The following is a 14315-nucleotide window of genomic DNA, read 5'->3' on the forward strand; positions in this document are numbered from 1 at the left end:
TCAGTAAAGCTGATTTTTTAAAAATATGGCTGTATAATGGGGCACGCAGGCAGCTCAGTGGGTAGAGTATGTGACTCTTGATCTCAGGGTCATGAGTTCAAGCTCCACATTTGGCGTGGAGCCTACATATTAATAAGTAAATAGGGGCACCTGGGTGACTCAGTCAGTTAAGCGTCCGACTTCAGCTCAGGTCATGATCTCATAGTTTGTGGGTTTGAGCCCCACGTCAGGGTCTGTGCTGACAGCTCAGAGCCTGGAGCCTGTTTCAGATTCTGTGTCGCCCTCTCTCTCTGCACCTCCCCTGCTCACACTCTGTCTCTGTCTCTCTCTCAAAAATAAACACACATTAAAAAATAAAGATATAAATAAATGACTGTATAATGAATTAAAATTATAATAAAACTAAAGAGCTCAAGACATTATGGTGTTGGTACCAAGAGAGACAAAGAAGGGCACCTGGGTGGCTCAGTCAGTTAGGCATCTGACTTCGGCTCAGGTCATGATCTCGTGGTTCATGGATTCGAACCCCATGTCGGACTCTGTGCTGACAGCTAGCTCAGAGCCTGGAGCCTGTTTCAGATTCTGTATCTCCCTCTCTCTCTGACTCCCCTCTGCTCATGCTGTCTCTGTCTCTCTCTCAGAAATAAATTAAAACATTAAGAAAAAAAAAGAGAGAGACAAAGAGAGGGACAGAACAATAAACAGAGAAACTGACTTGAGTTTAAAATAGTTACAAATTTTGAATGTGGTTACTTTGGCTTTTGAAATCAGGTTGGTGGAGAAATGCGTCATTCATTAACGATATTGCATCAACATATATAATTCAATATATAAAATAAAATTAGGGCCTTATCTGTTACCACTTAGAAAAAATAAATTCCACATGGATTAAAGAGTTAAGTCCATAAAACAAGAAAAGCAAGCTTTAATGGCCCTAGGATCGGGGTGGGGGGTCTGGGGCCTGACCCCCAGGAACCCTGCTGGGTCACACAGTGCTTGGGATCCCGCGATGGAGAAGCCTGAGGTCCTGAAGGTACCGGGGCCCTGTGGCCCTGGGCGCTGTGCTGGGGTTCTCCAGCCTCCAGCCCTAAGGCTAAAGACTACCTCTGAAGGCCGTTGTAGCGGAGGCTCAGCTACCCAGTCTGTAACAAGGTACAGCCGCCCTGAAGGTCTGTAGAGAGGGCTGCATGTGGGGAAGGCCCAGAGCAGCAGCTGACCCTTGGGAGGTGACAACAAAGGCTCGTCTTTTCCCTCTGAGCAGGAACATCAGGCCTGGGACAGAAGCTGGGCAGGGTGGCTCTGTGGGGGAAGGCGGGTATTCGGCTTTGTGTCTCGCTCTGTGCTCCCAAGTGACTGGGAAAGACCCACAGAGGAGAGGGGACTGAAATCGAATGGTAAGAGCAGAGACCCAAGGGGACCGAGGCACCCAGCTATGGGGAGGTCCGGACAGCCCTAGGCAACAGCGTGGAACCTCAGGGCGCGCCCTCCCCTTCCTGGGAAGGCTGCTGGGGCACTCTCGGAGTCTCTGGGCACAAGTCCCTGAGCCAGCTCATTGGGCCTGTCATGGAGAGCTGAGCTTTCCCTTTGTATCCCCCAAGTCCCCGGGGGAGATCTGGATTAAGCTGAATTACGAGGCAGGTGATGATCACAGGTGTTGGGTGCTGGGGCAGGAGTCTCCATGGTAACGGCGCCGTCTGGCTCCAGGCCTTGTGACTTCATGGTGGAACCTTCCCTGACAGGCAGAGGGGCATTTGCCAGGGGGAAGAGCAGGCTGGGAGGAAGGGATCGGCCAAGGGCAGCTTTGTCTTTTCCGCCAGAGTTTGAAGATTAGTCTTGATCGTGTCACGGCGCGGGCTACCACTGTCTCCAGAAGGGACGCAGGAGGCGGTGGCTGAGGGACAGCATGAGTGGCACTGGGCACAGGCTGCTTTGCTGAGCCCTTCTGGAGAGTCAGAGGGGCCATTCCTGGACTCCTTGAATCCAGGACCCACTGGTGAAGTGGGGCCAGGGCCCAGGCGGGGAAGACTCTCATGTAGCAGGGCATCTGGATGGCAGGACGGGTAAGGCCTAGGGGCACCCAGCCGCCGCAGGGAGACCGTCCCCACAGGCTGCTCATGAGGTAGGGCCCGCCACGAGAGCCCTGCCAGCCTTCGTTCTTGAGGCGGATCCCTTCACCCACACAGCCGGCCCTCGCACTCGCCTGGACGTGACAGTGTCCTGGGGCTGCTGCAGCAAGTCACCACAAACCGGGTGGCTTTTGCAACACCAGTGTGTTCTCTCACAGTTCTGAAGGCAGGTGGGCCCCTAGCGACCCATGGCATCTCTTGGCCTGGGCAGCACCCCTCGCGTCTCTGCACTCAGTGTCTTCTGATGATTCCCCTGCGTCTGGGCCCAAATTTCCCTCATAAGGACACCAGTCATTGGATCTAGGGCCACATAATCCACTCTGACCTCATTTTAACTCGACTGCATCTACCAAATAGATGCAGACCCTTTTTCCAAATATCGCATTTCTGGTACCGGGAGTTAGGACCTCAGCATAGCTCATGGGGGACACAGCTGAGACCACGATACCACACAGGTCACGGTGAAAAGAGCACAGGCCTCAGAGCAGGGTGGGCTTGGCCTCCAACTCTGGCAGGGCCCCCACACCGCCTTGTTTCCTAGGCCCGGCAAGGTTGGGAGGGGGCTCCCGTGGTCTACCTGAGGTAGAGGACTGCTGTGGGGCCGTGGTGTGTCTGGGGAGGGGCAGCATGGGTGGCCCTGAGCTGGGCACCCAGACTCAGAGCAGGGGGTCTGGTCCCTGTTCTTCAGGCGCTCACAGTCTTTGGGGCCCTGGGCTCTTGCCGAGGGTTAGGAATTTTGGGGGGGGACGGTGGTGGTAGAGCTGCACACAAGGGGTTAGGACAGGCATGGCCGTGCATGTGGTTAGGGTGGGATACTCAAGGCCTGGAGGTGCCAGCAAGGATCAAGAAGGCCTGGGTCGGACCACAAGTCCTTCCTGTGGGACTCAGAGTCCACAGGGTACCCCTGTACCCCACATGTACCCATGGGCTCCGGTTCTGACCCTGGCGGGCAAAGGTGGAGAATGGGTTGTCTTTTCTCTGGGCTTGGGAAGCAATTCCCCACTCCCCTCCCACCCCATCCTCCCATAAGACATGTCTTTCCCTTCCTGTTGACAGGAAGCCTGGCAAGGACTTTGTTCCCGGCCAAGCCTAGTTTAATATTCTCTTTCTTCCTCCTTCTCTCCCTCCCACCTTTCTTTTCCTTTATTCCAATATTTGGTATCTGCCATATGCTAAGGCTGTTCTAGGCCCCGAGGATACAGAAGAGAGAGGGGCCTAGCCTCATTGGAATTTATAACTGGTGAGATGAAAGATTAACCAAGTCACGATGCAGATGAATGTTTCACAGCAGAGGTGTGGGGACTCTGAATGAGGGGCATCAGAGTGGTGGGAGTCAGCAACAGAGTGAAGCAGCTAACCCGGCGGGGCGGGGCGGGGAGTGGGGAGTAGCCTGGAGCCACGAACTGAAGGTGTCAGTCAGGAAAAAGGAGAAGGAAGAGATTCCAGGCAGGAGCGTTAGCATGAGCAAAGGCCCTGTGGCAGGAGCAATGGCATGAGCAAAGGCCCTGTACTTGGCGAGTTGAGACGGACTGAGAGGTCTGTGTGGATGGACTGGATGGTGAAGGGAATGTGAGGTGGCCTGAGAGTCAGCAGATTGGCCTGGTCATGTGTTGGAAGAGTATCAGTATTGCATGCCCACAATGAGCCAGGAGCACCGGACAGACGAAACCGCCACACACCCGATTAGGTGGACTCGGACCAAGAGCATTCCAGTGTGGGAGATGTGATGGCTGGAATGATCGAGAGTCAAGTCAGTGCAAGGGTGCGGCGAGGCAGGGGCTGGGAAAGCTGCTTTGAACTGAGAGGCGAAGGTCAGATCTGGACATAGGTCTTAAAGCAGGGCCAAGCTTTGCGTGACTGAGGAAGGGCAAGGAGGCTGGTGTATACAGAGTGGAGTCAGCGGGGGATGGGGGAAGGATGTCGGTGCCGGCAGGGCCAGGCCCTGCCAGGCTGCTGGGTAACCTGCCCCCAAAGCTGGCAGCCTCCGCTGGGTTCTAACAGAGGGGAGCACACTCAGGTTTATGCTTTGGGAAGACCCCTCTGGCCTCCAGTGTTGGCAGGAACGGGGGAGGGGGGCTCCGGTGTGGGGACTTTGGGCTTTGGGTTCTTTTGGTTCCACCTGGGTAACAGGTGGAACACCTTTCTTGTTCCAGTCATCCCAGAAGAGCTGTGAGCCTGAGTCCAGCGTCTCAGCCTCCCAGAGCCTCCTGGAGGAGGCCGGCCCAGAGCCCCTGTCCTGGCACCCACAGGCCAGCAGTCCAAGGGCCAGTGAGCCCTTCAGCAGCCTTGACCTCTCCCATGGGTCCCCGGTGGCCTTGGAGTACCTGCCCTTCTTCCGCACCTACGGGAATCTCCTGGCGGTGGAGGAGCTGGCCCCACGGCCCGAGGTTTCCAGGGACCAAGGAGGAGACCAGAATATTAGAGACGTGCTGTTCCCCAAGGACTCAGAACCACCCAGTGGGTTCTTCCCGCTCTATCGCTCCAAGGAGGAGTGTTTTCCCAGGCTGGCCCTTCCCGGCAGCTCATGCGGGGTCTCCCAAGACCCGTGCACCAGGAAGGAGGCACTGGCTGGCCGCCTCTGCAGGGTGACTGTCAGCGGCGGGGCTCAGTGAGTGGGGGTGGCCTGGGGAATGTGCTTAAGCCCCTTGGGCTTCACAGTCCTTACAAAAGAGAGAGAATAGTGGAGGTAGTATTGGAGCCTTTGAGAATTACATACAGTAGTGTGATTATTACACCTGGCTTAGCCAGTGTACCCCAGAGAAACATCTGGAAGTCCTTATGACTTGCTCGGCATGCCAGCAAATACCCCACGTGCATCAGCTCCCCTGTCCTAATAATAGTCCTATGAGCGATGGCTGATTGCTGCTCCCGCTTTACGGATGAGAAAAATGAGTCTCAGAGCAGTTAAATGACTCGGCCAAAGACACTTAGCTGACAAGAGCAAACCTGGACTCTGACCCCAAGCCGGTGCCCTGTCAGGTCACTCCTAGCCACTAAGAGCCACGGAGCTAGCCGCCGTGACCAAAAGACAGAGCAGGTGGATGAGTGGATTGTAATCCCAGAGGCGCTCCTTCCAGCTGGGAGGCCCAGAGGGGTGGATGCCGTTGCTCGGTGTTCCCCAGCCCGCGCCCTGCCCCCTCCCTCGCTGGGCACGAGGCCAATGCTGCATTTCCCATCTTGTGTCCTTCCCACGCAGGCCGCCTCGGCAAGCCCAGGCCTCCCCCCTGGGTCCTCACGCTCGCCACCCTGCTCCCCCATCCTGTGGGTCCCAGCAGGGGGCTGCCACGACGGCGACCCGGCCACCCCTCCCTCCGGGGGCGGTGCCCTTGGTGCCTGGGGGTTCGTGCCTTACTACAGAACCCCGGAGGAGGAGCTGCACGCCAGTCCCGGGCCGGCCGCCTCTCCGCAGGGGAGCCCGGAGCCCAGGAGATCGCTGCCCGCAGCCACTCTGGACGGAGCGCCAGCCGGTAGCAGCAGGAGCCGCCGAAGAGTGGGCGCCAGCACCTGCTCATTGGCAAGAGGTGAACGTGGCTGGGGGTGAGGGCTCAGAACTGGCCTGGGGCCCCAAGTCCGGCCTTCCCTCCCCCTCTGCCTGGGTGCCTAGGACCCGCGGAGCTGACAGGAGGAGCCCAAACGCTGGCGGCCCCTCCGTCCTCTCTGTCTCCTTGGGTGGGCCAACGAGGAGACCCTGTACCCTTCCGGGGTGCAGGTCCACGCCAGTGGCCGCCTCAGCAGGCTCGGGGGTGGCCTTCTCCCCAAGAACTAGAGGGGAGGTATTCAGCCTGTACCCCTTGCAGCCGCGGCCTCCGGAAGCGACCCCGCAGCCCCAGGTGCTCCCTGGGCCCTCCTAGCCGGGAAAACTGCCTGAGGCCGAGCGGACAGCAGCAGCCCCCAAAGGTGCTCCACAGAGGGGCCGTCTGCCTGGCAGGCGCTCAGACCATCCCTCCAACCTGTCCCAAGCTCAGAGCAAGGGAGCAGGACCAGGGGGCGCTGAACAACTGAGGGACGTGGACCAGGGACGAAATAAATCACTATTTATTGGATTGGAGTTGGTGCACTGATGTGATGTTTTGGTGTTAACACGCACAGCCTCCATTAAGGGAGCGTTTGCTCCGTGCCAGGCACCTTACAGAGACCATCTCCATAATCCTCACGGGGGTAGACGCTTGCGTCAACTCCGTTCTGCAGATGAAGAAACAGGCTCAGAGAGGTTAAGGTGCCTGCCTGGGCTCACACAGCTCAGCGACAGTGGAGCTGGGATTCACGCCCGGGTCAGTGTGTGCTCAGGGCCTGAGTACTTAAAACCCTTCCCGACACACCCCTCCTCAGTGAGGCTTGCGGGAGCAGGGAAAGAGCCAGCTGCCACCCATCAAACACCAGGAGGCCGCCTCATCTTTCCTCCTCGCCCCCTTTCCTTTCCTGGCTCCCTTGCTCTGGAGAACGCAGGCAGGGAAAACAACATACCACACATCTGCCAAGGCCCTGGCCTCTCTGGATAACATTTCGTGGTGCCCTAACCGGACCCCAGACACCAGGCTCACCCCACACCACCTGAGGCTGTACTGGGTGGTTATGTAGGCAGCATGTGCTCACCCACCCCACCCACTCCTGGGACTGTGCACCGTGGGACCCAAGTTCACAGCCACTCTGTCCTATGGCAGTACTTCCTTGCCCCCTCCCCTCCCCTGTGACCCACATACCCCTGATGGCTGGATTTCTGTTCCTCCACTCAGGAGGCCCCCCCTCACCTGCTCCCTAGTCGCCCTGGGGTGAAGTCGTCGACAGTGAAGTCGACAGGCCATGGGAGAGAAATCAGTTGGTCATGCTTCAGTTATGACCAAGAGTTTCTTTTTTAATTTTTAAAAATGTTTTATTTATTTCTGAGAGAGAGAGCGAGCATGAGCAGGGGAGGATCAGAGAGAGAGGGAGACACAGAATCTGAAGCAGCTCCAGGCTCTGAGCTGTCAGCACAGAGCGCGACGCGGGGCTCCAACCCACGAACCATGAGATTATGACCTGAGCCAAAGTCGGACGCTTAACCACCTGAGCTACCCAGGCACCCCAAGAATTTCTTTTTTTAAATGCACCTTTAAGCATTTCTTGAGGCGCTGCTACGACTTCCCTTTGGGCTCAGTTGGCAATATGGTGAAGAAATATAGGTGCCGTTGCTGCAAGATTTCTTGGCTTTGTTCTTGGAGGGGGTGGCTGGTCTTTCCCCTCTTGCGTTCCCCATGGCTGATCCAACCAGCTGGCATCCCTGGGCTGTCACTGCCCACAGAGACACAGATTGGGTTGGGAAGTGTTTGGCTGTGTGTTGGAAAGTGGGCCCACTCTCTCCTTGCACAGTACAAGCTGAGTCAGCCGTATGGCTCCCTCTTCCCATACAAGTGGCCTTCCAGGCATCAGCAGGGCCCAGAGCCCCACGGGTTCCAATCCCAACCCTCCTGAGGGGAGATGGACACCCCTGACTGGCTGGCAGGCTGAAGAGAACCTCAGGTGTTCCAGCTCTGAGAGTTTTCTTGAGGTTGCTGTTTGCAGGAAGGCTCCGGGCCAGGAAGGGTCCTGGGGAAGGGAATGAGCTTGTCTGGAGGAGCAGTCTGCTTCCGGTCAGTCCAGCAGTGTCGGCCGTGAGCTGTTGTGTGCTGACACAGACCTGCGTGAACACAGGTCAGGACGCAGAGGCTAACAACGGTAAGGGCTTTTCATTGTTTACCCTGTGCCAGCCACGGGGCTGGGCGCTTCATGTGCGCTGGTTTTCAGTTAACAGTCTCTCCTCCCTCAACAACAGGAAGTATGCTCTTTGCCAGGTTCACAGGGACCCCAGAGCAGAGAACAGTGGGATTTGGGTGGGTTCAGAGCTGCGGGGGAGGGGTTGTCGCACCCTGTGTCTTTCCTCAAGGTGACTCACAGCAAGTGGAAAGAACAGTACTGTCCCTGGGGGTGGAAGGTACTGATAGTTCCTGACCAGCACAAGCCTCAGGCTTCCGGGGACAAGACCAGCAGGTCCTCACAAAGAGCTAGAGCCGGTCTGCAAGGAGCCGAAGCCGCCTCAGCGTGGCCCTGGGGAGTTTGTCTAGGTGAGAGGCAGACGGCTGCAGAATGGGTCCTCTGTCCTCTCACAGGGAGCAGCATGGGGGCCGAGGACCGCCCACGGTCACTTTGCTGGCCAAGGTCCCCTGCCCTCAGATGCCAAACCTGCAGCCTCCCCTCCCACGACAAAGGGCCTCTTCCAGGTGGCCTTGTTTGGGCCTCATCCTTCTGGCCACCTGCCTTTCTCTACTGCCTTCAAACCCCAGCTCGTCTCTTTAGGACCAGCCCACATGTCACCTCCTTCCCGAGGCTTCTGAGTCTGCCCTCAAGACTCTGTCTGGTCCCTACTGGCCTGTTTTCTTTTCAGGTGAGGCAGGGTATGGGGTTTCCTGGCCTCCCCCAGGGCCGTGCAGCTGGTGTTTGAAGAATGCCCGGTGGCGGAGACCTGCCACATGGCAGAGTGGGTAGACATGTCCAATGCAAAACTTCTCTCTGCTGTCAGCATCTCGAGCCCTCCACGCCCCCGGCAGGCTGGCCCCCAGTAGGTGCTCCTCAAGGGCTTTGGGGTGTGATCTCAACTGCTGTCCTGGATCCTTCCTGCTCCCCTTCCCCCATGCCCCTTTCCTCCTACAAGATCTCCTCTATTCTAGATCTGCTGGTCCCTGAACCTGCCTGGCCTCCACGTGTCCTCAGCGCCAGCGCATGTACATCCATCAGTTGAGAGGAAAAGGCCAAGGAGAGCCAGGCTTTCCTTCCTCTCAGATGAGCACAGAGCCAGCTCGGCCCATGGGAGTCTGTCAGGGAGGCAAGGTTGGAGAGCAGCCCAGGGCACTCCCCTTGATTACCGGGGCATCTGCTCCAGAAGCCCTAAGAATAGGAGTATAGTTGGCAAATGTTAATACCAGTTTATTGATGATGGGGAAAGTGAGGCCCAGAGGTTAGGGCACTTATACAGAGGGGTCAGGGCAGGGATGGGAGCAAGGGCTTTGGGGAAAGGCGTCTCCACTTTCTGAGTCTTGGCCAAGAGGCAGCACCTTGGTTAAAAGCTGGCCCTTGAGTCCTACAGCAAGTGCATAATCCTCCATTCGCTGCCTGTGTGGCTTTGGGGAAATTGCTTCACCTCTCAGCTGTATTCCTTTCAGCTATAAAATGGGGAGTTTCTTCGCAGACTATAACGAGGTGGTGTAGGTGGAACATATAGGACGGGGCCAGCTTAGAGCCCTGGTTGAAAAAGAAAGACCCTGGTTGAAAAAATTAAAAAAAGAGGTCTTGATGAATCAAGGCAGGTGAAGAGATTGGGGGTGTCACCTCTCTTTACTGGTTACTGGGGCATTTTCCTCCAAGTACAATCAGCTTCAAAAAGCCTCAGCTGGGTCCTCATCAGTCCCCTCTGACACCCTCAGACTCATCAAAGCCCTCCAGGTCAGCAGCTCTTTCACTGCCCAAGTGCATACTTGGCCAGCCCAGGCCAAAGGAAACTGTGCCAGAAAACTGCCCGCTGGGGCAGCCAAGCTGGTTTTTTCCTCCTGGGAGTCCCAAGTGCTGTACAGCAGCGCCCTCTGCTGTCACATCTTGACAAGACACCCATAGCGGTGGTGCTGTGGCCCAGAGTTCAGACTTTTTGGACACTCCCTCAGACGGAATTCATCTGTACTCTCCAAAAGACAGAGAGGGGAATTGAGGCTTGGACTTGCCCAAGGTGCAGCGGCAGCACCAGAAGCAGAGCCCAGGCCACGCAGCCTCCCAGTGGCTGCTTGGCCCCACATCACAGCCCTACACCTCTGTCTGTTTCTTGACTTGGAGTCACATCAAATAGATGCCGGGCCAAATACAGTCTGAACATGCTCTGAGTCGACTTTCTCAAAGAACTGTCCATGAGAAGCTCAAATAGCATTTAGAAAATCTCACCATCAGAGTCAGGGAAGGGACCCAAGAGGTCCTGTTGTCTGAGGCTGATGCAGGACTGATGCAGCAGGTACAGATGCCCATCTTGTTCATTTGCATCCAGCAACCAGGAATTTCCATTTATCTGTCTGCTCAGTGGTGGTGGCTAAGAATGCAGGGACAGTGGATGAGTCAGAAGGGTCTTACCCTCCCAGGCCCCCCAGGCATTGCACAAGGACTGACCAACATGGTCAGGGCTGGAATGAGAAGCCTCAAGAAGGGCAAAAAGAGCTTCACCTCAGCCACCTCAGGTGTCTGGAGAGGCCTCTGTGATAAGGACGTTTCAGCTTAGGGCTGAAAGAAGCAGAAGCTGGCCTTGAGAAAGGCAAGAGGAGGGAGCCGCAGCAGGAGTGGTTAGTGCAAAGGCCCTGAGGTGGAAAAGTGTCTGGTAGCTTTGAGGGCCTGAAAGGATCAGGCTTCCATGACATGCTGAGAAAGGCCCAGGGCCTTTTCTGCTCTGCCTTGTATCTGGACCTCTCTTTGGCTGTGTACTGTCAGCAGGCCTGTCAGATTTCTATTCCACAGCCTTCCCCACTCAAAGCCCACTGAACACTGCCTATCTACCAGGCCTGAACCAGGCCCTGGAGGTTTAGAGGAGAATAGGTCAGTGCCCTATTCTCAGTGGGTCCCCAGTCCTGATAGGAAGTTAGATTATAATCCTCCATGGATGGCAGCCACGATACGGATATACCTGAGATATTCTAGAAACACACTGGAGAGACAGCAGCTCTGGCGTGGAGTGGGGTGGTGAGGGCGTCACAGAAAACCGATCAGAAGGTGAGAGCTGAGCTAAGTTGCAAAGGAGTCAGGTATAGGGGTTAGTGGGGGAGGCAGAGGAGCGGGCATTTCCCTACAAATTCCCATGCATGCTTAGTTGCACATGGAGAGCTGGTGGGGCATGAAGGGCACGCTGTCCAGCTGAGGCTCCAGCCTGAGGGGAGGGGGTAGGAAGTAAGAAGTGGAAAGGCAGCCAGACCCACGCCCCCGGACCCTTGCACGCCAAGCTAGGGAATGGGAATTATTCTCGAGGCCCTGGGAAGTCACTGGAGGTCCCTCAACAGAGGAGGCCCGAGCAGATGCAAAGTTTCAGAGGCTCACTGTGGAAGCAGCTGGAGGGTAGACGGAGGACGGGGCAGAGGGCCTCTGCCACCATGATCCAGGCAGGGAATAGCCTCCGGCCTTGGCTCAGCCACATGGGGAGACGTCAGAAAGGGCAGCACGTCAGAGCCATGGAGGAGATGGCTGATGGATTGGGGCCCCGGGGATGGAGGGATCGTAGACAGCATCTAGGCTCTGGCTTGGGTGACTAGCTGGGTGGGGACACAGAGTCAAGAATACTTGAGGAGTTAGGGGCACCTGGGTGGCTCAGTCAGTTAAGCGTCCGACTTCGGCTCAGGTCATGATCTCATGGTTCGTGGGTTCGAGCCCCGCGTCGCTCTCTGTGCTGACAGCTCAGAGCCTGGAGCCTGCTTCTGATTCTGTGTCTCCCTCTCTCTCTGACCCTCCCCTGCTCACTCTGCCTCTCTCTCTCTCTCAAAAATAAAATATTTTTAAAAATTAAAAAAAAATACTTGAGGAGTTAAAGGGGCGTGTCACATGAGCAGTGATGTGGGGCCACCCAAGTGGAGGTGTTGAGTAAAGCTGTGTGGGCCCAGAAGTGAGGTCTGAGTGGGAGATGAGGGGTGGGGTTTGTGAGCTGGGAGATGGTTGGCTGAGGTTGGGACAGCGTGGCTGCGAGGGCCCCGAGGAAGCCAGCAGGGAAAGCACAGGGGAGGTAGCACCAAGGAGTGAGAGCAGGGCAGCAGAGAAGGGGAGAATAGCTGAGGGTGGGGGGGTGGGCGTCCAGACAGCAAGAGAGCAGGAGGCAGGGCCACGGCCACGGGCCACCAGACGGACTGGAGCAGCTGGCCCAGGACTGTGCTGCTCAGCTCAGCAGGTGGGGGTGAGGGCTTGGCCGAGGGAGTGCCGAGGAGCTGGAGTTGTGGGCTGGATAGGCTCCGTGCAGCCAGGAGACTGGAGGCCAGGGGGCCTACCTGACCACTGCCTGCCACACAGCCCCCTCCCTGCAGGAGCTCAGATAAACTCTCTCCTCTCTGACAGCTCCCCACAACAGAGGCTGGCACGTAGTGGGTGCTCAGCAAAGTCCTTCCCTGAAAGGGCAGATGAGAGATGGGAAGTGGTGGTCATCAAACGTTAGCAGCGCATCCCATGTGGGTCCCCCGCTGCAGCGGGAAGTGCTCTTGGGGGTTCCCTTCCCAGAAGGAGTGGAGGGAGAAAGGAAATGAGGTTTCTTCTTGCACTAGCAACCCAGGAAGCTGATCTGTCTGTGCCTTAGTTTCTGTACCCGCTCTGTCCCGAGGGCAGAGGACACGTGTGCATGGCAACACAGCAAAAGCTGCAAAGCAGGGAAGCCAGGAGGGAGTGGCAGGCCCGCTCCCACAGCCTGGTGCTCTGGGAGTCCCCAGGCCTGGCCCTTGACTGCCGCTGGACCCGGGTCCTCCCCCTGCCTGTCAGCTGGTGTGCCTCATGGGCATACTTATACCACACATTTGGGAATGGAGCGTGGACGGTGGCTTCTTCTGGAAAGGAGCCTGCTCCTTCCACCCTGCTGCACTTACGAGCAGTGCAAGGAATGGATTTCGGGATGCAGGTGGCTGTCCCAGGGCCGACAGAGACACTGCCTGCCAGTTGGTGCTGACACGGGACTGAGGAATGACTTTCCACCTGTTGACTTGCTCAATGGTGAAGTCACAAAAAGGGCCATTCTTTGGAGAGCTTGCATTTATTCTAAGGTCCCCGCACAAATCCCAGGCCCGGCAGGTAGGTCGGGGCTGATGGTGAGCCCCGACTCCTCAGCAGGCCTCTTGACCTTAGCATCAAGCCTCAGTGGTCAGACTTTGCCTTGCTTTGGAAGAAGGAGACCTGGGGCACGTGACATGGAGGTGCCTGTGGGAGAAGAGCAGGCCCAGCAGAGCCCCCTTCTTCTAGACCATTCTCCACCATTTTGGGTGCCAGGGCTGGGTTTCTGCTGGGCATTAGCATCAAATTATCTTCTTTCTTGGAAGGAGATCAGGAAGTCCCCCTGCACCGAAAGAAGCCTCTCCACACAGCCAGGCCATGTGTCCCAAGCTGGGTCCTGGCTGGGTGCGGGGCCTACCTGCAGAGAGGATGTTTGAGGAAGGGGGGACTGCACCCGTCTGCCTTCCTGGAAGGTATAGGCTGAGCCTGGGCCTGGAGGGAGCTGGGCCCCTGGAGAGCTGGAAATTAGACATGACCCTGAATCCCCAGGTCTTGCTTGGGCCCAGGATGCTGAGTGGGACCTGGCTGCGATGGCAGTAAGCATGACCGCCTAGGGCTGGGAGAGGGACGAGAAAGCCCACAGCTGATTGGAGTCAGGGTTGTGTCAGGTGAACACAGGGTTCTAGCAGAGAAACAATCAGTAGGAGACACATCTATGTCAGCTCAGCGTGGCGTCTAACTGGGCAAATCTGAAATCCGGAGCACAGGCTGGAAGGCTAGAAATACTTAGGAGCTGACATTGCATTCTGCAGGTGAAATTTCTTTTTCCGCAGAGACACCTCCATTTTGCTCTTAAGAAAAAAGAAAAACAACAACAGATTGGGGATGCCTGGGTGGCTCAGTGGGTTAAAATCCGACTGCAGCTCAGGTCAGGATCTCATGGTTTGTAAGTTCGAGCCCCACGTTGACCCCTGTGCTGTCAGCAGAGAGCCCTTTTCCGATGCTTTGGCTCCCTCTCTCTCTGTCCCTCCCCCACTAGCGTGCTGTCTCTCGTGCACGTGTTCTCTCTCTCTCTCTCTCAAATATAAATCAACAGTTAAAAAAAAATAAAGACTGTATTTTTAGGTAATCTCTATACCCAACTCACAACCCCGAGATCAAGACTCACACGCTGTTCCAAGTGAGCCAGCCAGGCACCCCTCCACTTTGGCTGTAAGGGCCTTTCAACAGATTGGGTGGAACCCACCCAGATTATCAAGGAGGAGCTCCCCTACTTAAGATCAACTGGTATTAGGTGTTAGTCGTACCTACAAAATACCTTCGCAGCACTGCCTCCGTTAATGTTTGATTGGATCACTGGGTACTGTTTGTTGCCTTCCCAGCCAAGGTGATACGAAATGGACCCTGAGCGCGGGTGGGGGGTGGTGGTGACAGTAATGCCCGCTCAGCTGCTGTGAGGAGGAAGTAGGACAAGTG

The 14315-nt window shown here is 56.5% G+C and overlaps 1 protein-coding gene across 3 annotated transcripts; it reads left to right on the forward strand.

The window, feature by feature from the left end:
- The first annotated feature begins 1750 nt into the window (after nucleotides 1-1750).
- On the forward strand, nucleotides 1751-6174 carry LOC144235377 (uncharacterized). Of its 3 annotated transcripts, none has more exons than XR_013336193.1 (4): nucleotides 1751-2296; nucleotides 4280-4734; nucleotides 5323-5647; nucleotides 5924-6174. XR_013336193.1 is itself a non-coding variant. In XM_077768926.1 (4 exons), exons 1-4 carry the CDS (start codon nucleotides 3853-3855, stop codon nucleotides 5975-5977), a joined length of 870 nt encoding a protein of 289 aa, XP_077625052.1. In that variant the 5' UTR covers nucleotides 3697-3852; the 3' UTR covers nucleotides 5978-6174. The 3 variants fall into 3 exon arrangements, 2 of the variants coding, with proteins under 2 accessions (XP_077625052.1, XP_077625053.1); XM_077768926.1 differs by lacking the exon at nucleotides 1751-2296 and adding an exon at nucleotides 3697-3888; XM_077768927.1 differs by lacking the exon at nucleotides 1751-2296 and adding an exon at nucleotides 3697-3888 and having other exon boundaries at nucleotides 4280-4711.
- Nucleotides 6175-14315: the final 8141 nt, after the last annotated feature.

The sequence above is a fragment of the Crocuta crocuta genome, unplaced genomic scaffold, assembly GCF_008692635.1.
Source record: "Crocuta crocuta isolate KB4526 unplaced genomic scaffold, BGI_CrCroc_1.0 scaffold64, whole genome shotgun sequence".
NCBI classification, from domain to species: Eukaryota; Metazoa; Chordata; class Mammalia; order Carnivora; family Hyaenidae; genus Crocuta; species Crocuta crocuta.

Coding starts and splice junctions, on each gene's coding strand:
- LOC144235377 (XM_077768926.1), top strand. CDS start 3,853: ATGGCTGGAATGATCGAGAGTCAAGTCAGTGCAAGG. Junction 3,889..4,279: donor AGAGTCAAGTCAGTGCAAGG/GTGCGGCGAGGC, acceptor TTCTTGTTCCAG/TCATCCCAGAAGAGCTGTGA. Junction 4,735..5,322: donor ACTGTCAGCGGCGGGGCTCA/GTGAGTGGGGGT, acceptor CTTCCCACGCAG/GCCGCCTCGGCAAGCCCAGG.